This window comes from Arvicanthis niloticus, chromosome 8 (assembly GCF_011762505.2).
Source record: "Arvicanthis niloticus isolate mArvNil1 chromosome 8, mArvNil1.pat.X, whole genome shotgun sequence".
Taxonomy (NCBI): domain Eukaryota; kingdom Metazoa; phylum Chordata; class Mammalia; order Rodentia; family Muridae; genus Arvicanthis; species Arvicanthis niloticus.
The window spans coordinates 1,084,716-1,111,948 of NC_047665.1; the positions used below are offsets into that span (position 1 = coordinate 1,084,716).

Sequence of the window (27,233 nt, forward strand, 5' to 3'; positions counted from 1 at the left end):
GGCGGGACCGGGGGCTGGGTTAGGGCCGGGTGGCGGAGGGCAGAGATGGAGGAGCCCGACGCTGCACGGCTGCCCTCTCGCCTGGCCAGGCTGCTGTCCGCGCTCTTCTACGGAACATGCTCCTTTCTCATCGTGTTGGTCAACAAGGCGCTGCTGACCACATATGGGTGAGGCTGGTTATGCGGGATGCAGGGTGGCCGGGGCATGGAAAGCCGAGTGTGCTTTGCTTTTTACCAAGTCACTACCCAACAAAGTCTACTTGCCTTCAAGAGCATAGCACACACCGGTTGAACTTGGAAAGCCACTTTTGCAAGCCTCGAATAAGTACACCAACTGAGAAAAAAGTGACTTTAAGGGCTACTTTTTTTTTTTTTTTTTTTTGAGACAGGCATTCATCAGGTTAGCTCACACTGGCCTCGAACTCAAACCCTCATGATTGAGCCTCTCTAGTGCTGTTTATTACAGGTTGCAACATCATAAACACAAGTGTATTTTGAGCAAATTATTACCTTTTAATCTTTGTGGTGTTTTTGAGACAGGGTCTCATGCACCCTAGGCTAACATCTGGACTACCTAATCGTTTTCCCGTCTCCACCTCCTGTGTGTATGTAACACCACACCTGTTTTATACAGTGCTGGGGAAGCAACCCAAGACTTTTCACTCTTACTGAGCTACATCTCCAGCTCCAAGCAAAACAAACAAAACAAAACAAAAATGTATGTTCCACCGATTACACCTGGACTTGTGATCTGTTTATACAGGTTAATCATCCATTCTCAAATAACCATCATATTTCTGGAGAACCAGAACAAATAATTTGAAGTTTACAAGATAAGTGGGTTTGGTTTGTTTGTTTGTTTTGTTTGTTTTTGTTTTTGTATCAGAGTGGAGTGCACCAGCAACTCTGTGCTTCTTTGAACTTATTTGTAAAGACTATAATATATCCTGTTTAATTCTACTGTGTGATAGAATCCAGAGAGAAGTGTGGTTTAAATCTGGCCCCAGGGCCGATCGCTCTGCCCCCGGGCACTGGTCCATACTCAGCACTTTTACTTAGATGCAGAACCTTACTGACTACAAGCATGATACTGACCTGGGCTGCCACAACCCAGGGCTCTTTGTAGACTCCACAGGTCTGCCTTTTTGTCTTACATTTGGGAAAACTCAGACCTACATCAGGTCCACAGGTTGTAAGTGGACAGATACTATTGAGTACCTACTATGCTGAGCCCATGGTGGGTGCTAGAAAAAAAATGGTATGGACCATGTGGAACATCTTTGATGGAAATTCTGCTTCAATAGTAGGGAGTAAACAAACAGGTTCAAGAACTGATAAAGCATTTCAGATGTCACCTGAGAGAAGAGGGTCAGAGGTTGGTGCCAGAACACCAGGTAGAAGAGAGCAGCAAGAACTTGGCCTTAGAAAGTCGGCATGGCTAGGTGACCAGAAGGGAGTGACCAAGTACCAAGGAGACCCCAGTAGAACTATACAAGGAGGGCAGGGACAGCCTTCATTCATTCAGTGATACTATGTGCCCAGGATGTGACAGCCATGCTCTCAAGGGAACAGAACAGTTAAAACTCCTTAATCTCACATCCTAGTGTACCAGCAATAAACTAGTACCATTGAAAACGTGTGTGTGTGTGTGTGTGTGTGTGTGCCCATGTGTGTAGGTCAGAGGACAATTTTCAGGAGTCAGTTTTCTCCTTCCACTGTGTGGGTCCCAGGGATGGAACTCAGTTTGTTAGGCCTGGCAGCAGGCTCCTTTACCCACCAAACCATCTTCCCAGCCTAGTATTCACATAGGTTGGCTCACAGCAACCTATCACTTCAACTCTGGGGGATCTAACACCCTCTCACAAACATATGAATAAAAATAAATATTTATTTTAAAAACCCACAAACCGTATGTTAAATTAAGTTAATAGGTACTTAAGCCAGTTAATACATATAGGGTAAGATCATAAAGGAAAAAAGAAAATGTCAGGGTGGGGGTGAGGTTGTTGGTGATGCTTGCCTGGCCTGCAAAAAGACTGGATTCAATCCCTAGCACTACACAATAGCGGACACCTGTCCCTTGGGACGTAGAAGCAGCAAGATCTGTCAAGTTCAAGGCCATCTTGAGCCATAAGAGACCTTGTTTCAAAGCAAAATAAAGAAAATGTAAAGGGACCAGAGAAAGCTCTGCAGTTAAAAGCATTGACTGCTCTTGCAAAGGACTCAGTTTGGTTCCCAGCACCTGTAAGTTGGCTCACAACCATCCATAACTCCAGTTCTAGGGAATCCAGTAATCTATTCTGGTCTTCTTAGATACCAGGCACGCACATGGTACACATACACATATGCAGGCAAAATGCCTAAACACATACAATAAAATCAATCTTAAAAAGTCAAAATCTACAATATAAACATAAGGTTGTCATGGGCATGTTTGGGAGAAACTTGTGGCTCTGTCAGCCAAAGGCTGTAGAGCTCATGGGCTGCTGACTGGCTGAGACATCAATGCCTCTAGAAATACATTCTCTTTCTTTCAGCAGGAGCCAGTGAGCGATGGCCACTGCTCCAAAGACAGTGGTTATCAAATACACTGGCCCTTTCATCTTTAAAGCTTTGAGATCCAGACTAGGGGTGTATGTAGTCCCGTGGTAAAGTGGTCACCTAACATATAAATCTGGAGTTTCATATCTATCTAGCAATGACAGGAGGGAGGAGGAAGATTATTATGAGTGAAGTTTTTACTTCAGGAAAGTTAAAGGATTTATACTCCTTATAAATACAAATTCCTTACCCCCCCTTCATTTCTGTAGTGTAATGTTATACATTCCAGCTCTGTTGAAAGAGCACTCTCATTTCAAGATTCTTGAGACACACATTGTTGAGATGATTTAGTTGGGGGTGATTTAGTTACCATGAATCATAGCAACTTGAGCCCAGCAATAGCTGTTTGAGCAAGAATGTGTGCTAGAGGCTGGAAGGAAGAAGTTTTTGACAGTTCTCTGACAAGATTGTGGGCATGGATGGAGCTCAGGGGCCTTCTTCAGTTCCAGTTTGAGCAGGTTATTTCTGGTTGGGGTACAAGCCTTGTGTGTGGTCTTAGCTTTTCTGTTAATTTAAGTTCACGCTTGCCCTGGCTAGTTTATTGTCAACTTGACACAAGTTAGAAGAGTTATTCGAGAAGAGAAAAATGGAAGGTGCCATTCCTGGGCAGGTGGTCCTAGGGTGTATGACAAAACAGGCAAAGTAGGCCAGTAAGCAGTGTCCTCCAAGGCTTCTGCTTTACTTCCTGCCCTGATTTCCCTCAGTGATAAATTGTTACCTGGAAGAGTAAGTGAAACAAACCGCTCTTCCCCAAATTGTTTTTGGCCATGGTGGTTTATCACAGCAATGAAAATCTTAACTAAGACAGGAATTGGTATCGGGTCATAGTCCTGACCATGTTTGGCCATGTGTTCTGTGGAGGATAGTGGTAACATTTGAACTTTGGATTAGAAAAGCCATCGAGTGCTCACAACTCTGTGACTGTTCTGTGGAAGCTTGGGAGACAGAAATATTGAGAATCATGCAGGCCATAGATGTCTAGCTTGTCAAGTTTCAGAGAGAAGCAAAGATTCTATCGGCTTCTTATGTGATTTGTTTTTTAATTTTAATTAAGAATCTGTTTTTCTCTTGGTCAGCTAGAACTGAAGAATCAGCTGTGGATAACAAGAGACCACAACCCCGTAGTGTAAAACCTTTGCTTTGCTGGGTCGATCAGTGCTTCAGCTGGGGCTGAAGAATCAGCTATGATTGAGAAGTCACCAGCATCACTGAGGAAAAATCTGGAAAGTATTTCCACAGGGTCAGCACATAGAAGCTGTAGTTCAGAGGGGGCCCAGACTGTAACTTGTGCTAGCCACTGAGCTTGGTAATGTGTAGGAGTTTCTCAGGTGGTATCATTAGTTCTGAAGACCTGAAGGGTTTATAACAAACATCTGTGGCTTGGCACCTGGAGAGGCCGGGACAATTGTAATACTAGATTTACCCAGCAGTCGAGAGATTCTGTGAGCATGTGTACTTAGAGACTCTCAAGGGCTAGAAGAAAAGCAAGATCACCTTGGAATTTGTGTTCTGGGAGTCTGTGACCGAGTGGCCACAGTTGTTATTGTAAGTGCTATACATGTGGACTGCCCATGAATATTCTCTATGACATGAACATTTACTAATGACATTTTATTTTAAAAGCATTGAATATAAAAGTTGGGCACACCTGTAATATCAATACTCAGGAAGTGAGGCAGGCAGATTGCTAAGTTTGAGGGCCTCATGAACTATATAGGGTGCCTTAGTCTTAATAAAGAAATAATAAATAAATAAATAAATAAATAAAGGTCAACCACAGTGGCTCACACCTTTAATCCCAGAACTTAGACAGATGCAGGTGGATCGCTGAGTTCAAGGCTAGCCTCGTCTACAGAGTGAGCTCCAGGACAGGTAGGGCTACACAGAAAACCTATATCAGAAAAAAAAAAAAAATCAAACTAGTTTTATTCAGGTTAACAAATATTTGCTCAGAACTTGCTATGCATATTTGCTTTGTTATTCACCAGAGACCTGTGTGTGTGTGTGTGTATTTGTGTGTGTGTGTGTTTGTGTGTGATCTTTTAGTGCAGGCAATTCAGACTCAGGTCTTCACATTTGTACAGCAGGTGCCTCACCCACAGAGTAATCTCACCAGCTCAGTCACACTCTTAGGTGCATGCCCTTCATTACCTCTGCTCCCACAGAATTCAGTTCTCAAATTGGCGAACAGGTGGCACTTACCTCTTGTTCTCAATATTTTCTCAAGTCTGAGGGTTCAAGGGTAGCTTAGATAACACAGGGAAGCTGTTTCAGCAACAAAAAAAGCACTTCTCTGAAACAACACTCCCCTGCCCTCGTGAAATGAACAAAGAATGATCCATCGACAGGCAACTGGGAGCATTGTCCTTAAATGTCTGCTTTTATCATTTTGGCTTTTTGGAAAGGCATTCTGTCAATATCATTGAAAAGAATGTAAGCAAAAGAGAACCCTTAGACGAAAAACCACTTTGAAAATACCGTAATTATTAGAGTAGTTTCAGATTTGGGTGGAGGGATGAATACACAGATATGAATGTAGATGGAGACAGATGATACATAGGTTGAATTACATTTTTTGCAAAAGTGCTTCTTATAAGCATTGCTTCTTTGTGCATTTATTGCTAAGTGCTCTTTAATCCAGAAAGAAATGGGAGGGCATGTTACTTAACTTCTTAAGGGTAGCCTGTGTTTCTGCCTGCCTACCTCTTCTAAAGATTTGTTTTTTCTTATTTTAAATATGTATATATGTCTGTGTACATGAGTGCTGTGACTGTAGGAATGGAGTTATTGGTGACTGCCCACGTGGGTCCCAGCAACTGAACTCAAATCCCCTGGAAGAGCAGTAAGGGCTGTTAACCGCTGAGCCATGGCTGTTTGGAGACAGGGTATCACTAACTTGCTCAGACTGCCCTTGAAGTTGGGACCTTTTTGCCTAACCTTGCAGTTAACTTAGACAATGGGCCTGCTTTCACCAACAGAGTTTATCCTTCTTTAATTTTTAATTTCAGTTTACAGTTTCCTATGTAGAGGTGTCTTAGTGTTCCATTGTTGTGAAGAGACACCATGACGACAGCAATTGGGGCTGGCTTACCGTTTCAGAGGTCTCATCCATTATTATCATAGTGGGGAACAAGGCAGCATTCAGGCAGACATGGTGCTAGAAAAGTAGCTGAGAGTTCTACATCCTGATTCATAGGCAGAGAGAGACAGACAAGGCTGGTGCGGGCTTTCGAAACCTCAGTGACACACATTTCTTCCATCAAGGCCACAGGTCCTAATGCTTCTAATTCCTTTAAGTAGTACCACTCCCTGGTGACTGAGCATTTGAGTAAATTTGCTTATGGGAGCCAATCTTATTCAAACTACTGCAAGAGGTCTTCTTGTATATGGCATTTTACATTTTTTATTTTTATTAACTTTATTGTGTTACTCTGCTTTTTTCTCATATTTTTACCTTCACAGAACAAAGGAAAACAGCCAAGTTTTGCAACCATCAGGTTTTTTTGTTGTTGTTTTGTTTTGTTTTTTTAATGAAAAGGAAATGGACAAAAGAAAAAAAAATGGAAATTTCTGTTGTCTGATTTCTGTCACAGTTCTTGTTTTACTTATTTTCTTCGGGTTTTTAAATGTTGCTAAACTGATTTGTTGTTCTATATTTCTTTCAGTTTTCCCTCACCAATTGTTCTTGGAATTGGACAGGTGAGTTGAAAAATACTAAAGCCCTAACTAGCCTTTGGTATATAAGCTGTTTTAGGTGCTTTTGTTTAAGGATGTGGTTGGCACAAATTGTCTCAACCTACACACGCATGCTGTGGCACACCAGTGCCGCTCACAGGTAAATGAGAACCGAAGTTTAAGGTAACTGTATTGAAGCAGTTCTTAAACTTTTGCATTCTCATGTGAGGATAATTGAATAAGTTCTAAAATTTGCACAGGAGATGAAGACTTTATTTCAAAAATAGTAAGATGGACAGGGTATTTTTGACTTACCTAATTATGTTCTATAATTATGAGATTGTCAAGACTTATTGTCATGATTTTACAATGTCCATGTGAACTCAGTCACCCAATGGAGTCCAGAAGAGGGAATTAGATTCCTTATAACTGACTATGTGTGATTTTTTTTAGCTACACCACATGGGTAATGAACCAGGTTTGAGTTCTCTGCTTGCTTTTAACTGCTTAGCCAGTTCTCAGGCTCACAACTAATAGGGTTTAGATGAAACAATCTGGTTGTGCTGGCTAAATTGAAAAGAAAAATCTTTCTAAAGATGTATTTTATTTTTATTTATTTTTGTTTTTCAAGACAAGGTCTTACACCTTAACTCTGGCTGGTCTGGAATACACTATGTAGACCTGGCTGTCTTTGAAATCTTAGAGATCAGCTTGCCTCTGCCCCCAGAGTGTTGGGATTAAAGCCACTACACATGGCTAAGACTTATTTTATTTTTAATTGCCTATGTTTGTGTGTGTTTATGTGTGAGTTTATAGGTGTGAGTGCAAATACCCAAAGGCCAGAAGAAGTTATAAGATTTCCTGGAGCTACTGTTCCAGGGAGTTTTCTACCACAAGTGACCTAAACTCAGGTCATTCAGAAGGGCTGTAGCTGTTCTTGACTGCTGAACCATCTCCAGGCCCTGAGAAGAAAAATCTTAATGCTGTTCTTCTCAGAAAAATGCCCTTTGACTTTCCCTAGGGCATTTTTATTAGCCTGTATTAATTGTACAAAACAACGAGTTTTATGTTTTTAGTATGTATAATACACTTTAATCATTTCACCTCCAACCCTCCCTCTCCCCTTCCTGTTTCAAAAAGTCCCTATCTGTTTTCATATCTTTAGATAAGTGCATGTGTGTGGAGTCTGTACCTTCCCACCCCCTTTGAGACTGGGTCTCTCTATGTGGCCCCTTGTTATCCTGGAACTCACTATATCCACCAAACTAGCCTCAAACTCACAGAGATCCACCTGCCTCTCCTTGGATTGAAAGTGTGTGTCACCATTCCTGCCTGGGAGTGTTTCCTTTGTGAAACTTGTTTCCTTCCTCCCTGGCCTTTAAGAGGAGAAGCTGACAGACCACACTCAGTTTGTGGGAAGTGTGGCTACTATCTGAGGCACCCTTCCTTTTCATCACCAGCATTTCTAAAACCCCTAAGGTAATTAATTATACATCTTGCCTGTTCTGATGGGCCCCATCCAGCGGTGTGAATTTTAATTTCCACGAAATTCCTCCCTCCAGCCTGGAAAGTGGAGTTTTTAGATTAACTTTCGGTAAACATTTGCTTCTGGTTCAGTCAGGGTACTTTGTACTGTGTCTTTCCAGATGATGTTTTGCTAAGTTTTTTTTTCTCCTTTTAGATGGCCACCACCATAATGATACTGTATGTGTCCAAGCTAAATAAAATAATCCACTTCCCTGATTTTGACAAGAAAATTCCTGGAAAGGTATGTGTTGAAACACTAATAAATAAAATAAAACAAAACACAACAAACAAAAAAAGTAAGCAAACAAAGACATTAAAAACAAAAGCTGAATAGGATTTAAAAACTGACCTGCAAGCAGGGGCCTGCTCCTTTGGATTACACTTCCTGGTTACACTCAGTAGAAAACTGTTGTTTTTTTGTTTTTGTTTTTTTTTTTCTTCCAGCTTTGAGATTGGCCCTCATTATGTATATTAGGTTGGCTTTGAATTAAAAATCCTTCTGCTTCAGCCTCTTCAGTGCTGGAAGAGAAAGTTCTTAAATAAATATTTTATAAATAACTATTTATGTAATGCAGTGAAGATAAAAGAAATATGACTGGGTTGGGTTTGGGTCAGTGAGCAAGTGTGAGGCCTGAGTTTGGATACCTTGCACCTGTGTAAGCCCTACCTCAGCATACCTGCACTGAAGTAGAAGATGGAGGAAAAAGTGAATACATGTGTGTAACAACCCAAATACTCTGAGTTTTCAGAGCCAGGCTCTCTGTGTTACTGTACCATAAACGCAGCCTGGGAGATATGTAAATGAGTCAGTGCAGTTCTGTTACAATAAAACTTTATTTATATAAACAAGGCACGGGTCAGATTTGCCCTGGTTCCTAGTTTACTGTGTATGCTTTCAGATTTCATTTTAGTTTAAACTGATATAAGCTATGAGTAAAGAATAGAATATACAATCTGATATATTGGATATATGCAGAAATATACATGGATGCAGCATTAAAAGATCTGACTTCCTCCTAGGAATATGGAGTGGAAACTTTTTTTTTTTTAATCAGATAGTAGCAGATAAAATAGCTGATGGTAGTCTTTGGATTAACAGGTTTAATTGGTATTTCTTAAGAGTGAGGCCCTTGAATGGCATATATATAATATATATATATATATATATACACATACATACATATACATATGTATATATATATACATATGTATATATATGTATATACATATATATGTATACATATATTTTTTTTGATAATTTTAGGATGCTAGGTCAGATACAAGGCTGGGAGTGGATAACTTTCAAAGAGACTAAAAACAGCCCAAGATAATTTCTTTTGTCTGCAATGTTTTAATTCTCCATAACCTTGAAGTTTCCCCTATTTAGCCTTCTGGAATCTTCAACACAGGGACAGCTTCTTCTGCCTTTCTCTTCCAACATCTTCCCTGTCTCCACTCCCTTCTTTGGGAACTTAAGTTCAACAGTGTGGATTTAAAGTAAGGAGCATTGATGGTACTTTATTAGCCTTGCTTTTTAAAAATACAAGTTCAAGTGATCCAACCAAAATTGCTTGCCAGCATCCTAATTATCTTGTCTTACCTTCTTTGCTATGGGTGCATGTTGATAGACATGACATCTTTGGTCTCAGTGTACAGACTTAAGTATTTCATCATGAAGCAGGGGTCTGTGGGCTTTGGGTGGGTGTTCCATTTACTTTTTGCTGTATAATGCAGTGGCTCAAAACAGTAACCTTTTTATAGTCACTCATGGTGATAAAAGGGTCTTGGCAGTGCTGGCTTAAGGCTCTCCTTCCCTGGGGAACACGAGAAAAACTGTTTTAGTTAGGGGGCTGGTTTGTGCAGGAGAGAGATGGTCACCCATCTGTCTCTTGCCGCCTCAGAACACACTCACACACCGTACACACACGACATACATACACAGGGAGAATATGAGAATGAAGTTCTAACTGAATCTTTTTCCTTTTATTGAAGCTGTTCCCTCTGCCTCTTCTCTACGTTGGAAACCACATAAGTGGTTTATCAAGCACAAGTAAATTAAGGTACAGTTCAAGGGGACCACCTCCAGTGGTTCACACACCCAAGTTTGGTTTTCCAAGGTTTTGCTTGGGTGTTGTCCTAATTTGCTTGATGTTGCTGTGATAAACACCATGGCCCCCAAACAGCTTGGGCAGGAAAGGGTCCATTTTAGTTTTCAGGTTATCAGTTCTTGAGGGAAGGCAAGGCCTGAAGAGGAGCCAGTTATACTGGTTATACTGCTTACTGGCACGCTTCCTCTGGTTTGATCAGCTACTTTTCTTCCTGGGTATAGCACTGACCACACTGGTCTGGGTCCTACTCCAATTATCAATCTAGAAAATGCTGCACAGACATGCCCACGGGCCATTGTGATGGCGGTGATTCCTCACTTAAGGTTCCCTCTTCCCAAGGTACCTGGCTCTTAATTTGGGTGTTAGAGAACCAAGCTTAGTATCTCATGATTTTGTGACAGATACTCTGCCTATTGAGCCAACTTCCAGCCACTGTTTTTTTATTTTCTTAACAAATGTACTTTGAAGCACTAAAAATTTAAAAGACTTACGTATTTAAGTAAAGTATATATAATATAAAATTGATCACTGTATCTGTTTCAAGTGTACAATTCAGTGCATTAAGAACATTCACACCCACATGCAATCCTAGCGTTTGGGAGTCTGAAGCAGGAGGATTGCTGAGAATTCAAGGCCAGGCTTTGCTACATAATGAGTTCAAGGGTAGCCTTGGAGAGGCCCCCATCTCCAAAAGAGTATATGTACAGCGTAGCTATCACCAATCTTAATTTCGGAAACTTTTTCATCGTCTTAAACAGAAAGTCCGAATCACTTAAACAGTAATTCCCTTAGTTTAGTTACCAGTAATTGCAATTTCTCAGCTTCTCTCCTCCCTCCCTTCCTCCCTCCCTCCTCCTCTGTCTCTGCCACTCCTAATGTGTTGAATACATGTGATTTTGTGTGTGGTGTGTTGCCCATGAGGTAGGCCAGAGGGGATGTTGGGTTTCCTCTGAAACTCCCTATCTTATTCTCTTGAGGCAGGGTCTCTCACTGAATTGGAAGCTCACCTTGTTGGTGAGGCTGATTGGCTAGTGAGAAAAAAGAAAAAATTACTGTTGAGCCAGGCAGTGGTGGCGCATGCCTTTAATCCCAGCACTTGGGAGGCAGAGGCAGGCGGATTTCTAAGTTCGAGGACAGCCTGGTCTACAGAGTGAGTTCCAGGACAGCCAAGGCTATATAGAGAAACCTTGTCTCAAAAAACCAAAAAAAAAAAAAAAAAAAAAAAAAAAAAAAAAAGAATTACTGTTGAACAGTAAAAAAGAGTCATTCAAAGTCCTACTAGGGAGAACGATGTTCCTGTAATAAATTATAGTGAAGGGTATGCAGCACATAAAACAAAAGGAAACAAGGTAAAAGAAAAACTGTAATTGCAAGCCTTTGTTTTCTGTCCTTTATTTTTATTCCATTAATTACATGTCTATTATTAAATCAGTAATAGATAGTCCTGGGTTTCTGTAGCTTTGTAGTAAATTTAAAGTGTAATGAATTTTTGAAAAAAATATTTGTGTGCACGCACATGCTCGCATGTGTCTGTCTGTACTTATACATGTGTGTGTGTGTGTCTGTCTGCCCGTGTGCATGAGTCCTTTGGTCTGCAGAGATGGCCCAGAGGTTAAGAGCATTGTCTACTCTTCCAGAGGTTCTGAGTACAATTTCCAGCAACCTCATGGTGGCTCACAACCTTCTATACTAGGATCTGATACCGTCTACTGGCATGCAGGTGTACATGCAGATAGAAGATTCATATACCTAAGAAATAAATCTTAAAAAAAAAAAAACAAACACAAAATACCCAGAATCAGTTCTCTCATTCCACCATTTGTGTCATGGGATTACACTCAGTATCTGGGCTTAGCAGCTTTACCAACCAAGCTGTCTCCCTAATACCCTAACTTTGTTATTTTTAAAAATATATTTCAAAATGGTTTGTTTTTTTCCCCCAGAGCTGAGGACCAAACCCAGGGCCTTGTTAGACAAGTGCTCTACCATTGAGCTAAACCCCCAACTGATTTACTTTATTTTTAATTATGTGTATATGTGTGCGTATGTACATGGGTATGTGCATGTGAGTTCAAGTACCCAAGAAGGTCAGAAAATGATGTCAGATCCCCTGGAATTAGATAGAGTTAGAGGTGGTTGTGAGCTTCCATGTGCATGCAGGAGCTGCAGTTGGTTCATCTGGAAGAACAGCAAGTGCTCCTAACCACTGAACCCTTTCTCCAGGCCCTTGACTTTATTATTCTTCAGCATGGTTTTGGCTTTCTTGGTCCCTTGAATTTCTCTATTATTTTTTTGAATCAATTTGCCAGTTTCTGCAAAGAGAAAGCCAGTTGAGATCTGATAGATTTTTGTGTTGAATCAGAGGCTTAGTTAGGGTTGTCGTTGTTGTGAACAGACACCAAGACCACAACAACTCTTATAAAGGAGAACATTTAATTGGGGCTGGCTTACAATTCAGAGGTTCAGTCCATTATCATCGTAGCAGGAAACATGGCAGTGTCCAGTCAGACATGGTGCTGGAGAAGGAGCTGAGAGTTCTACATTTTTATCCACAGGCAACAGAAGTGACTGTGAACTACACTGGGCATAGTTTGAGCACATGAGACCTCAGAGTTTAGCCCCAGAGTGACACACTTCCTCCAGCAAGGCCACACCTATGCCAGCCAGACCCCATCCCTACTAGTCCCAGGAATTCAAACACATGAATGAATCTATGGGAGTGGGGGCATACCTGTGCAAGCCACCACAAATCAGTTTGGGAAAAAGTTATTTAATCCTTGTTTTATGACTTAATGTGATTTGTTAGTGGGAGATATTACAATGAATGTTAACTCATTATATTTAATTTGGAAAATGACCTTAATTAAAAATGTTTACTGTGTTTAAGAACAAAAATAGCAACTGACACTGTGTGTCTGATGTTAGGGTTGAATCTTTTCTGACAGCTTGCCGATGTTTACTGTGCTCAGGAAATTTACGATCCCACTTACTTTACTCCTGGAGGCCATCATACTTGGGTAAGTTTTGTTTTGTTTGTTTGCTTGTTTGTTTTCATTTCTTCATTGTTTCCCAAGTACTGTGGTTTGTATGGTTGGGCATGTTTGTGTGTGTGTGTGTGTATGTTGCATGTGGGTATGTGAGACCATGTATATGCATGTAGAAGACATGGGTTGATATCCTATATTTTTCTCTACTGCTCTCCACTGTTGTTGGAGACAGGGTCTCTGATTGAACCTGGAGCTCACTGATTGGCTAGATTGGCTGGCCAGCAAACCCCCTGGATCTACCTGTGTCTGCCTCTTGGACTTGTGCTGTGGCCTAGATTTTCACTTGAGTTTTGGGGATTTGACCTCAGATCTTCATGCTTGGCACTTGCTGAACAAGACTTTATCTATGGAGTCACCTCTCCAGTCTCTCTCTGTTATTTTTTATCCCACAGATTCTCACCATGGGGTCCTCTTTTTGAGTAATTGATTCGAGTTGCTACTTGCAGCAACTGACAAAAAAATTATTTGTTCATTTAAAGAAAAGTCAACTGTTTCCACGATCCCCCTAGTATCTTAATGAGGGTTATTTAAATGTTTATTTTATAGCAGACAAATGGCATTGTAGTAGAAGATTATAAAAGAAATAACGACCATTCTTAAACAGATACGACTCTGTGTGCTGAGCCGAATGGAGTGAGTAGTGACAAAGAGCTGCCCACAGGCAGGGGAGGCAGGCAGAAGAACAGGGGACACAGTTCTGATGTGCCATGGCATGATATCAGAATAAATTAAATCTCATACATGTTGATATACACTTGTCCTAATGCAAATTTTGATTTTGCCATAAAGACTTTTAATTAAAGGTACAATGTCTTCGTCCTTCGACTGTGCATGGGATCCTCTTCTGTATTTTGTCCCACCATCTTTCCAGGGGAGGAGAAAAATCACTTTATAACTAGATTAAGGAAACAGCTTAAGAAGTTTGGCCTGATTTCCATTTCCAGAGCCTCTCTCTCCACATGAGCATCTTAGATGTTGGACTTTAGCTATGGAGCCACTGATGCCTGTTTTCAGGGTTGTTGTTTTTTTTTAATTAACATAATAATATTTTTTTCTTTCCACCTGTTCCCTTTCTTTTTTCTTGACTACAGGAAACAGTATTCATTGAACATCATCCTCAGCGTCTTGGCCATCGTTCTTGGGGCTTTCATAGCAGCTGGGTGAGACTTGACTCTCAGTGGCTTCTCTGTGTCTTTGACAATAGGCAACCCTGTCCTATGGATTTTCTTCCTCCATCTTCGCAGCTAGATTGATTGAGAAGCTAGGAGACAAATCTGTTGAGTTGGTGGGATCCCCTTGTGTTCCTGTGAGCATCAAAAAAAAAAAAAAAAAAAAAAAAAAAGCCATGGGCAGTAAACTGGGTAGTTGTCAAAAGTGACCCAACACAGCTTAAAATATTACAAGACATTTTTTGGTGATTTTTTTAAAAAATTCAATTGTGTGGGTCTTGAGTATAAATTCTGTAGATGACAGTGTTTTGTTGTAAGCATCACAGGGTGTTAACATAACTACCCTCAACAAAAGGCAGTGACCAGTTTACTTTTGTCATTGAGTGGCCTTAGTTTAAAAGTTCTATTTGAGGTGTTCTTAGGCATTTGGTTTAAAATAGCAGATTAGGGCTTGGGGTATAGTTCAGTGATACAATGTGTATTTAGCATGCACTCAGGTCTGTGTTCATTCCACAGCACTCAACACACATGTGCACGTGCACACACACCCCTAAAACAAGCCAACAGGTTTATAAGCCCACTTGTTGGTTTTTTGGGTTGGTTGGATTTTTTTTTTTTTTTTTTTGGTTTGGTTTTTGGTTTTCTTTCGAGACAGGGTTTTTCTGTGTAACCCTGGCTGTTCTGGAACTCATTCTGTTCCTTCAAGTCTATTCAAGTCCATCAGGTTCATTCAGATCCAGGCTGGCCTTGAACTAACGCCTGGTATTAAAGACATGCATCAACACTGCAGGGCCAGTTATTGTTTTATTGATAACTGGTAGAGTGCAGCCATTACATATGCTGGTATGTTCCAGAACAGGCCAAGGCCAACCACTAGTTCAGACTTCTTCCCTTTGTTACTAATATGTAGAAGCAAGGCAGGGGAAATGCACTTGTGTTTGCAGAGGCCAGAGGCCAACATTATTCTTTAGGAGCTGTCCATTGTTTTCTTTAAATTTTTTTCTTTTTAATTTTTTAGTTGATTTTTTTTGTGAATTACATATTATGCATCCATTTCCCAGTCCTTTCATCTCTGCCCTCCATCCTTATAACCTTCCCCAAGGAAAGAAAAAAAAAAAAAAAAAAAAAAAACTCCACCATGCCATGAAAGCTGCGGTGTGTCATGGTATGTCACACAGTATATACCCTTTTGTCCAAACAACTTGCCCATTTGTTTCTTGAGACTTAGAGTTTGCTGGTTCAGCTAGGCTGACTGGCCATGGAGCCCCAGGGTTCCACCTGTCTCCCTTTCTCAGCTCTAGGATTACAATCAAATGTCACCGGTCTGGGTTTCTAATGTATATTCTGAGGATTGAATTCAGGTGCTTGTGTTTGTGTGAAAACACTTTACCACCAGAACTACCTGTCCAGCCCCTAAAGAAAAACTATTGACAAGTTGAATTTAATACTTCTGTTGCTCAAAGGAATAATTTACAAATCTAGACTTACAGTTCCCTCCAGCAATTCCTGCAGGCAGCATTTATGAACAAGAAGGAAAATTAGGTAGGCTGATTAACCAAAACATGCTGCTTTGGTATCAGGGTTGTTCTGAACTCAAAGATAATTGAGAGCCAAAAGACACAAGGAGGCTTGGTTCTACCCTTTGTGCCTGAGGTTTAGCCTCCCTGTGTGGAAGTGGCCCTCTCCTGGACTAACCAGAGCTGCCACATCTACTGCGGAACAGACAGTTGGCACTCAGATGAGTCTGTGCAATTCAATTCTAAAATAACCTTTCCCTGCAACTGTTTCCTCGTGTGTTTCCTGCTAGGTCCCAGTTTGTCTTTGGCACTGAAACCTTTGCTAAAATATTACATAAATCTCTGTATCCAACTGTTTGGAAACAATGAGTTTCATTTTTCTGTGGATTACTGTGCATGAAAAATACTAACGTAATTCCTTTTTGTCTGTGAAGTTAGCAGTCCCCAACCAGTAAGAAGCAATGTAACTTGCTTGTGGTATTATGCACTACAAAGGGGTATTGTCTGAGCTGCAGACCCTCCTGGGCAAATGTAGTAAAATCCTGTCTTAGTAACAACCAAGCTAACCAGCTAGTTAGCTAGCTAACTAAATTCACCAGTTATTCATCCTAAGAAGGTGTATGAAAGGTTTGTTTCCTGACAATTTATATTATGGGTTAAGCAGGAAGTGTGGGTGGGCAAATCACATCACATGATATGGTTGTCTGCCTCATCCACATGTCATGTCCCTTCGACATTTTTATGTTAATACTATTTATTTAGGAGGGAAATTGCTGAGGTGCTCAGAATTCTGGAAGGAGACTTGGAAGGCTTGCAGAGGCACATAGGGTGTGCTTCACCCTTTGACAGATGAGGAACTGTCTGGGCACCAGATGGAGGTGTCACTCCCAGGCTGTCCCCTGGGGATGGCCCTGCTTATGATAAGCAGGGCTACTGGTGGGTGGGCAAACGGTGCCCTCAGGACAGCCACAGCTCACTAATTATTGTGCCAACCTATCAGTTAACAAACAAAGGGTTAGCAGTTAAAGATAGACAGTTTAGGTCCCCGGGTCTTAAGCTAAGTGTAATTAAACGAAGGTCGCTTGACCAGCTGTCTTGTTCTCATCTGGGAGGAACTGGAGGAGTTAATGACTCACTGCTGGTAGGGGAATAATTTGCCTCAGAAAAGACGATACTAGCACTGCACACAGATCTGACCAGGCCACAGACCAGCAAGCATGCTCCGAGGCCAGCTTGAGAGTGTCTTTATAACGCCTCCCCTTCCTGTTCTCCCTGCTAGCTCTGACCTCACATTCAACTTGGAAGGCTACGTTTTTGTATTCTTAAACGATATCTTCACAGCAGCAAATGGAGTTTATACCAAACAGAAAATGGACCCGAAGGTACCGGACCTTCCCTCCTGCAGCTTGACGCCCGTGCCATCTGGCTCATGGAATGACATGAAAAATGACGAGCATGTTCAGTTGGCATGTAACTTGATGCACGCCCTGTGATCTAGAAACTACTGATTTCTTCTTAATTATCTTGTCTGTCTAAGACCTTGTTATTCTTGGTATTGCCAGAGTTTGGTTGAAAATTAGAGAGGAAGAGATGTCATAATTTTAGATGTACAATCAGAATGTATATACATACATATATATGTGTGTGTGTGTATGTGTATATATATACATACATATATTTGTATATATACATATATATATATATATACACATACACATATATGTATTTGCTTTTCAAAATGTACATATATATGGACATATGTATTCTTGAATATATATGTATGGAAATATGTATATTTATATACATTTCAGAAATCAAATTCATTTTTTTAAAGCAGTATCATTAGTGACTGTGACAGATTCAGAAGAAGGTGGTACAGTGTCATGATATTAACTCTGAGAGCATTAGTCTGTGCTGTGGGTTTCCAGCTGTAAGCTTCGGTAACTCAGAGGCCATTGCGACTTCATTTCTCCAAACCTGTTTCCTCATGAAGTGAGATGGCTGGTGGTCATTTGTCATGTCCTTCAGTAGTAACCGTCTCTTCAGATTGCAAGCTGTTAGGGCTGCCCTAGCCCTCACCCAGCCCCAGCTGTGACCGGAAGCTGTCTGGGGTGAGCCAGCATATGGGTCTTTGTTCTGGGCTCTTTGTGCTTTGTGAGGGAGTTCTCCCTGACTGATGGGTGCTTTTCTGTGAGCTATTTTTAATATCTGTATGCCCATTTGTTTCTTTGAATGGTGACAGTTTTACAAAAACAGGTTCATTGCCTTCCTGAAAATACAATATGTCACCCCCCCCCTTTATTTTTTAGGAGAAGTGGGTGGCCACTTTAGTGAAAGCAAACACGGTAGGCTGCTATTCTTTAATGGATGGAGCAGCTGTTTTAAAAGAATTGGTTAACATTTTAAATTTCCATTATCTCATTTCAGATTTGTTACTTTGAATAACGTGTCTAAGAGTGGAGTGTTAGCGGTGGGTAGGGCCTCAAGCCCTCTGTTTACAGCCATTGTACATGTGCTTGTTGATGTAGAACAAACATTTATTCTGAAGTTACAACACGGTGCAACGGTCCATTTTACAACAGACATGGGCCAAAAGTCTTACAGTACATCTCGAGCCTTTTACACACTCTCATTATGCATAAATAGACAACTCGACCCAGGAGAGACGAATACTTTAGAACTCTAAAGTTGAATGCAATCTTCTTATTCTCACAGGAACTGGGGAAATACGGAGTGCTTTTCTACAATGCCTGCTTCATGCTCATCCCAACTGTCATTATTAGTGTCTCTACTGGAGACTTTCAGCAGGTAAGTATGGCCTGTGTTTGAACATGGTTAAGGTAGGTGAGGCTGAGCTACGATGTAGTAGGATGAGTTTGTTTAATGCATCGTTGACTTCATTGAATTTTTACTCTGGGGTAAATCAAGAGTTAGCTCCTTTGTTAGCAGAGGGGTAAATTTATTAAATTCTCATACTCTCTGAGAATTTGGCCTCCTGATGGGGATGTGGTGTCGGATCACCCACTGTTTGCCCTCTCTGACCACTTTCAGACTCTGGAGATTTGGGCAGAGCTCTCTGAATTGAGTGATTGCCAGGCACTGAAATTGCAGATAGACCAGAAAGCTTTGTAGAATTATTATTAAGAAAAAAAATATAACTAGAAAAATACATCTAAAGATCTAAGGGCAATATCCAGGGCTGGGGATGTCACTCAGTGGTAGAACTAGCTTGCACAGGCCTGTGGGTTTGATCCTTGGTGTCACAAAGGGAAGGGGGGATGGAGATATATTTTTTCCCTAAAATGATAAAATACAAAAGCTATAATGTTTAAAATGCAACTCATTTGGGCTGGAGAGATAGCACCTGCTGCCAAGCTTGATGACCAGAGTTCCATCCCCAGGACCCATATTACAGACGGAGAGAGCTGACTCTGACAAATTGTCTTCTGAGTGTCATGTGTGTGCTGTGTCTAAGCCACATACCTACACCACACACAGAGACACACAGATACACAGACACACACACACACACTAGAAAATCTAAACATAAAAAAGAATACACTTTTTAAAAGTATTGTATGACAAGAGGTGACCAGAGATGTAAGATATACACTGTAATTAATAATGAAAATGAGAGAGATCCCAACAGGAAAAAGTGATATGTTTTCACTCTATAACTATTTGAAACATTCACTGAATTATTCCAAGGTCTTTTAGCTGGTTGTTTGGGGCCATGACTGAGTCCGTTTTAAATCATGAACTAAGTATGATAAAGAAGGGAGTGCATGTACATCTGTGTAGAATTTGAGCTGATGGATGGCACGGAGTGAAATATTCTCTCTCTGTCATTGGAAGAATGAATGAGTCGTCGGGGAGAGATGGAAAGGACTTTGGACTTACATAATCAGTGGATTATTAACTGTGCTTTGATTCTGCCTCTGGGAAATGAAGTCAGAGATAAAAGCCCTTCTGTGAACAAACCCTAGGTCCTTGGGAGATACCCATTTGACCTTCCCTACAGTAGGGCCAAAATACATGTATTGTGTTGCAACTGAGGGAGAGGGTTTTTAAAATATTGATTTTTTTTCTAATTGAAAACCCTTCCAAAGTGCAAAGATTCATAACCCAGCATACTTTATAGATTCTGTTTCTTCAAATGTTACCAGTATAGATTCATTCTTAAAAATAGAAAACTAGCACTTATTAAAGTGTGGGCTGGTGAAGAACTTATATATTTTAATAAATATTACTAAATAACCCTTCCTTGGTTTATGGTGTCAAGAGTAAATAATTTTCATTTATCATTTATATAAACACTTCTACTCTTGGTCTTAACTTACTACAGTTTATTTGTTCATTTAATTCGTGTGTGTGTGTGTTTAAGGATGTTGTCTTAGTTAGGGTTTTACTGCTGTGAACAGATACCATGACCAAGACAACTCTTATAAGGACAACATTTCATTGGGGCTGGCTCACAGGTTCAGACGTTCAGTCCATTATCATCAAGGTAGGAACATAGCAGCATCCAGGCAGGCATGGTGCAGGAGGAGCTGAGAGTTCTACATCTTCATCTGAAGGCTGCTAGCAGAATACTGGCTTCCAGGCAGCTAGGATGAGGGTCTTAAAGCCCATGTACACAGTGACACACCTATTCCAACAAGGCCACACCTCCAAATAGTGCCACTCCCTAGGCCAAGCATATACAAACCATCACAGATGTACTCATGACATAGTGCACATAGGGAATCAGAAAACTACTCAATAAGTAACAATAAAATCTTTCTATTTTTTTCAAACATAAAGGTTTGGAAAGTAGTATAATAAGCCCTTGTTTAAATAGTTATCTTTCATAATTTCTTTCATAGAAATGTGTAGTTATTGTTAATGCATTAATGGCACAAAAGGTGGTAAGGTTGTGCCAACTGGATTTAAACTGAACTATCACTAACCAGATGATGGATCTTTTTCTTTGTCACCACAGGCCACTGAATTCAGCCACTGGAAGAATGTCTTATTTATCATACAGTTTCTTCTATCCTGTCTTTTGGGGTAAGAAACTGTGTATAAGTGAAGTTGGTTGATAATATTTCTTGACAAGTCAGATCTAATTTGTCTGTCATCTATCTCTTCTGCCAGAATCCTCTTTCCTGTATTTCTCTGGACAGGGCATTCATCCCCCCTGCACTCCCAACACACCCACCAGCTCTGTATTTGCAGGCTTTGTCTGTGCTAAAAGTACAGACTTTATATCCTTGTGGGTCCAAACATTTCAGTATCACAGCTATTTATGGAGATCAGAGAGAGTGCTGGGTCCCCTGGAACTGGAATTAGAGGTGGTACAAGTCATCACGTGGGTGGTGAGAACCCAGTCCAGGTCCTCTGCAAGAGCAGCAGGTGCTCTTAACACAGTGAGCACTGCACCATCTGTGTCTCCAGGACTTCCAAAGCACTGGCTAAAACTGGGTTCTTGAGACACCTTCCTCAGGGCCAAGCCATTTGCTAGAGCATCTGGCAAAACTTGCAGACAAACACTAGATACCCTGAGGCTTGTTAATAAAGGATGCAGATGAGCAGCCAGAGGAAGATAATTCAGAATTTTGGGAGGGTGACCAGTGGAGGTGGAGGGAGTGCACTGCTCGCTCACCCGGTGAACAGAAAGTTCATTCTTGTTTCCCTTCTTGTAAACCAAGTGTTCAGTTGTCATGACGTAGACGTGATTGATGAGTGGACTGCGGTGTGGAGATGCAATTGGACAGAGTGTGTTCTCATGTTGGTAGACAGCATGGGGGAAGCCTGGAAAGCTTTCCTGTTCAGATGCTTCCTGGTCCCTCTCTGTAGCTTACTTTCCTCAAGATGTTGGATTCTGCCTTTCAGAAACAGGGCTCTTACGATCATTTACAAGATGAGATAAGTTAGAGAGTTTCTTTATGGCCAGCTCCAAGTCAGAAGGGGGAGAAAGATGAGTGGATATACGTCCAAGGAGGAGATTCTGGTTTCTGTGACTGTGGGTATGAGCCCGGAATCAAAGACGAAATGGATGGTACCCTTATTAGTTACTTTTTTCCTTGCTGTGACAAAGCAACTTAAGGATTCACTTTGGCTCACTGAGAGTATGGTCGATTTGGCAGAAGGTGGCGGGGGAGAGAGGCAGCTGACACTTTGTATCAGTAGTAGAGCAGAGAGAGGTGAATCCTGATACCCAGCTCATCTTTCTTTTGTATTCAGTCTGGAAACAAAGCCCATGGGATTGTGCTGCTCCCATTTGGGTAGGTCTTCCCTCTTCAGCTAAAAATTTCTGGAAACTCCCTCCCAGGAATACCCAGTGGTATTTTTCCATGGTGATCTTTAGTTTAGTCATGTTGACAAGACTGACTGCCACGGTACCATTACATTCAGTAGCAGTTGTGTAAATTGGTTTTTATTGTCTAAAGGTGGATACTACACTCCTGTATGTGCTGGCATGTGTTGTACGGAACTCAAAAATAAGTAAATAAATAAATAAATGAGATTTCCCATGTGTGGGATAGTTTATGTCAACTCGACACAAGCTAAAGTTATCTGATTGGAGGGTACCTCAACTGAGAAAATGCTTCCATAACCTCTGGCCATAGGGCATTTTCTTAATTAGTGATTGATGGGGGAGGGCCCAGCCCATTGTGGGTGGGGCCATCCCTGGGCTGGTAGTGTTCTATAAGAAAGCAGGCTGAGTAAACTCAGCCTGGGAATCAAGCCAGTAAGCAGCACCCCTCCATGGCTTCTGCATCAGCTCCTGCCTCCAGGTTCTTGCCCTATTCGGGTTCCTGTCCTGACATCCTTCCATGATGAACAAGTGAGTGCCATGGAGGTATAAGCTGAATAGACCTTTCCTCCCCAAGTTTCTTTGGTCAAGGTGTTTCGTCACAGAAACAATAACCCTAAGACACTATGTAAGGGATTCACAAAGGTTCTTTCAGATCAATGTCTTAGTCTTATCCGATGTCTTTTATAAATAATTATCTGCATGTAGAAATGTTTCTTTCAAAATAACCTAGCATGTGTGTGTCCATGTGTGTAGAGTATGCACATGTGTGTACATGTGTGTGACGGCCATAGGTCACCATCAGGTATCTCCCCTATCTCCACCTTGCTTTTTGACATAACGGTCACCCACTGAACCAAAAGCTCTCTGATTTGGCTAGACTGGACAGCTAGCAAACCCAAAGACCCTCTGTCATCTTTCCATCTCCTAGTCCTGGGATTACATGTGTGCACCATCCAACATGGCATTTTTTTTTTTTAAAACATGTGTGCTCGAGATCTAAACACTAGTCCTCATCCTTACCTAGCAAACACTTTACAGGCTGAGGCCCATTTAAAAATAATTTTTCTATTCTCCCTCTCTGAGGACATCTCGTGGTCATATTGAGAAGTGCAGCCTCTCTATCTCCAAACCCTGTGTTAGACAGGACTGGGGTTCATTCCCAGCAACTCCAGTTTGTTAGCCAGCATCTCCTGTAGCTTAGCACAGCTGACTGCCAATACGCCTGGCAGAGAGTACTGAGATCTTGGGGTCCTACTGAATCTGCAGGCAGCCCAAAGTGTTTTTCAGTGTGGCCTTGACTAGAACCTGGGGTTGGGATTTTTCAGCAGAAATAAAAAGAATATCCATGCTTGTCCTTGTGGAAGGCTGAGCTCAAGTTTGGAAGCCACAGGATGCAGCCTGGTTTGTGGTTTCCTGGGTTCCACAGGTGTATGCTGGGTACTCTGAGCTCCTCCCTGTTAGGTAGTGTAGGTCATCTCCTCAGATCACCAAGATCAGGCAGAGCTCACTTGGTGACAGGAACTAGGGTCAAGTTTTAAAAACTTATACCTGGATAATATTATTAATTGAGTTCTTTTTTTTTTTTTTTAAGATTTATTTATTTTAGGTATGTGAGTACACTGTTGCTGTCTTCAGACACACCAGAAGAGGGCATCAAATCTCACTACAGATAGTTGTAAGCCACCATGTGGTTGCTGGGAATTGAACTCAGGACCTCTGGAAGAGCAGTCAGTGCTCTTAACAGCTGAGCCATCTCTCCAGCCAGAGTTTGTTAAAATTATAACAATTATAACACAGATGCACACATTATATATTTGGGGCATGGGTGGTCTCATGTGACCTAGGCTGGCCTTGATGCAGCCAAGGCTACCCTTTAACTCTTGAGCCTCCTGCCTCCAATACTGAGATGATGATGGGCATACAGCACCATGTGGGGTCCTAGAAACAGATTTTTCCCGAAGTTCCCAAGTTCAGCGTCTAAATACTAGTTCCTCATTCACAAAACTAGTAACATTTCTATAAAAACAAGGACACTTGGCAGGCATAGTGGTGCCTGAATGTCTTTAATCCAAGCGCTTGGAGAGCACAGGCAAGTGTTTCTCTCTGAATTCAAGGCCAGTCTTGTCTACACATGAGTTCCAGGCCAGCCAAGGTTACATAGAGAGATCCACCCGCAAACAAATCTTAAAACAAACAGACCTCAAAGTAAAACAAAAAATGTAGTAGGCTACCAAAAACAAAGACAAAAGACTCCCCAACAAAACAGAAGCCTCGGGAGAATAGAAAAGGAGTAACTGAAGGGAGAGCGGGGCAGCGGGAACCGGATGTGACCAGATCACACTGCATACACATATGAAGATGTGGGAGTTAATATCTGTTGATAAAAGCCTTTTCTTTCCCTCACTTTGTGGACACACCATGAAAAACGGAGGAGGCTTGGCTTATGTACAGCTGAACCTTTTCCTCCCTTGTAAAAAGCCTAGTGACGAATGTCTAGATCCGGGTTCTAGAACCTTCATGACATCCAGAGCAGGCTGCCGCTCACGCTGTCTGTCTCCTGCCCTCAGGTTTCTGCTGATGTACTCCACAGCTCTTTGCAGTTATTACAACTCAGCTCTGACCACGGCGGTGGTTGGAGCGATCAAGGTAAGTGATGGAGCCTTGTGCTAAACATCTGGGTGGGAGCCACATGGAAACCGTGTGCTGAAAGTGCTTTTTGCTGTGGACAGAGATGTAGTGAGTGTGGAGAATTGCGACACTAGGGGGCGCTGTGTGATCCCTGATGCTGATCTAATGTAGAGTGAGGTTGCTTAAACCTCTTTCCCCCCCTCCCCCCGCAACCCCCCGACCCCCAAAGTGATTATTACTTTAAAATCGGAGGCAGGTGAGGGCATAGTTTGGGAGAAACAAGTAACAGCTGGAAAGAAAAGTAATCCAAATATTTGTGATCACTTCATTGTCTGGAATTTGTTTTGCTGGGAGAGCCTGCCCACTAAGAAGAAAAATCCATCTGAAGGAATGTTTTTAGTACTTTTACTCTGATAAAGCAGTGCAAAGGTGTCTGTGTATGCCTATGTGCATTTGAGGTCACAACTCTTGAACATGGAGTGGTAGTGGTCTGAATTCTAGTCCACACTGTTTTTCCTCTTGACATAAGCTCTTCTAAAGCAAGTAAGCAAACCTTACTGGCTCCACCCAGTGGCTTCCTCAAATAGCTTGCACAGAGTTCTACTTAGAATTTAGCTGCCTGCCCTGTTCAGGTTGGGGGTGATAGGGTTAAAATTTCCTGTGCCAGTGATGGAATAAAGATGGGAGCAGCTAGCAAGCAAGTTACAGCCGGTACTCTCCCACCTCTTGCCTGAAATATGGGGAGGATGAACAGTGCAGTTTTCGGTAACTACATTTTAGTTGACTTTATTTATTAAGCCATATGCCATTAGGTATTCTGTGCAAGCCTCTATGCAAAGTAACCCACGTCCAGCTTCAGGTGTCCCGTGTCTGCATTTCCCCTGAAGTTCCTTACTTTTCAGTGATGAGCCCCTCTCTTTGCAGAATGTATCGGTTGCCTACATTGGGATGTTGGTTGGTGGAGACTACATTTTCTCCCTCTTAAACTTTATAGGGTTAAATATTTGGTAAGTGAGACTTTTAAATGAACTCACAGTAAATAAGAGATTTGACATGATCACTAGGTATATAAGAAGTAGAAAAGCAAGGAGAAAAAGTCTTACTGTTTGCCATGCTCAGGATGGAACCAGGGCCACGTGGGTGCCAGGCAAGTCTCTGGGGATGTGTGTCATAAGGCTCTCAGGGATGAGGTCCAAACTCAGTTCATACATCTCCCTCCATGTGGGTCTCATTACCTGTGTGGCCTTTTGAAAGGCTGGGTCCTGAGAATGCTGTTGACACTCAGATGCTTTTGAACACATTTTTGGGTTCTAGGCATGGGTGTTATTTGTAGAATCATTAAATATTACTTTATTCAATAAAAATTGAGCACTCACTTTCTTTTCCTGTCTCCAAACATTTGCAGAGAAGAAAATTCCCAATCTACCAACCTGTGAGAAAAAAAAAAAAAAAAACAAAAAACAAAAAACAGAGTTTTTTTTTTTTTTTTTTTTTTTTTTTTTTTCTGAGACAGGGTTTCTCTGTGTAGCCCTGGCTGTCCTGGAACTCACTCTGTAGACCAGTCTGGCCTCGAACTCAGAAATCTGCCTTGCCTATACCTCCCAAGTGCTGGGATTAAAGGCATGCGCCACCACTGCCCAGCAAAAACCAGAGATCTTAATAGTTGTGTTCAAATCAAGCTGACTGCAATTATATTACATTACATTACATTACGTTAACAGTGCTCGTGGGATTCCCCCCTCCCTTCTCTTCTCTTCTCTCCTCAGCATGGCGGGTGGTTTAAGATACTCCTTTTTAACACTAAGCAGCCAGTTGAAACCTGAACAACCTGTGGATGAAGAAAGCATCCCTCTGGATCTGAAGAGCTAGGCTGAAGACAGTTGCAGGCCTAGTCTGGAAAGAGCAGACCCAGCAGGAGTGGGCAGCCCAGAGGTCCCACACATGGGGCAGTCACCTGTTTTGTCAGAGCACATAAAGGAATGTCTTCGAAATACAAAGAAAGCTACCTCACACGTCACTGCATAATGAGCCATGAGGAACCCACAACTCGCAGTACAGAACCTTCCCAACTAAGTGAATTTGCTCAAACTCAGCCATGGGGCCCTCACTATGTTCTGAGGAAGATGTTTCAAGGGTGACTTTGCTTATCAGCACAGTGACCTTAATTCTAAAGGTCTCCGCCAAGGAAAAGGAGAGAAAACTTTTTGTTGTTGAAACATGTCAGAGTCGTTCAGTTTTGATTTATGCTACGTTGGTGTGTTTTTTTCCAAGTCATCACAGTGAAATAAAGTCATTTCTATATATGCCACACAGTGTGATATTGCAGTATGGTAGAAAGTTAGTTATTCAGTGTCTGAGGATATTCCTGGGGCTGAGGTGGATGAAATGCTTGCTGTATTCAGGAGGCAAATGAGTTTGATCTCTTGCACTCATATAAAAAACCAGGCATGGAGCATGTCAGTAACCTCAGGCCTGGGGAGCAGAGGCAGACATATCCTGAGACTCTGGCCAGCCAGTCTTAAATGGTAAGCAATATGTTCACTGACTCAAAAAATAGGATGGAGAGTGTGACTGAGGAAGACACTCATCATTAGCCTCTGGCCTCCAAACACACATGCACACACGTGCACACACCTGCCCATACATACATACATGTGTGCA

The 27,233-nt window shown here is 41.6% G+C and overlaps 1 protein-coding gene across 3 annotated transcripts; it reads left to right on the forward strand.

The window, feature by feature from the left end:
• Slc35d2 (solute carrier family 35 member D2) lies at nt 1-26,880 on the forward strand. Of its 3 annotated transcripts, XM_034511005.2 has the most exons (12): nt 2-167; nt 6,266-6,299; nt 7,957-8,043; nt 9,795-9,862; nt 12,856-12,927; nt 14,049-14,117; nt 16,923-17,025; nt 18,359-18,451; nt 20,625-20,692; nt 24,512-24,590; nt 25,497-25,579; nt 26,339-26,880. In XM_034511005.2, exons 1-12 carry the CDS (start codon nt 46-48, stop codon nt 26,439-26,441), a joined length of 981 nt encoding a protein of 326 aa, XP_034366896.1. In that variant the 5' UTR covers nt 2-45; the 3' UTR covers nt 26,442-26,880. The 3 variants fall into 3 exon arrangements, with proteins under 3 accessions (XP_076794968.1, XP_034366896.1, XP_034366897.1); XM_034511006.2 differs by lacking the exon at nt 25,497-25,579; XM_076938853.1 differs by lacking the exons at nt 9,795-9,862; nt 16,923-17,025 and having other exon boundaries at nt 1-167.
• The last annotated feature ends 353 nt before the right edge of the window (nt 26,881-27,233 follow it).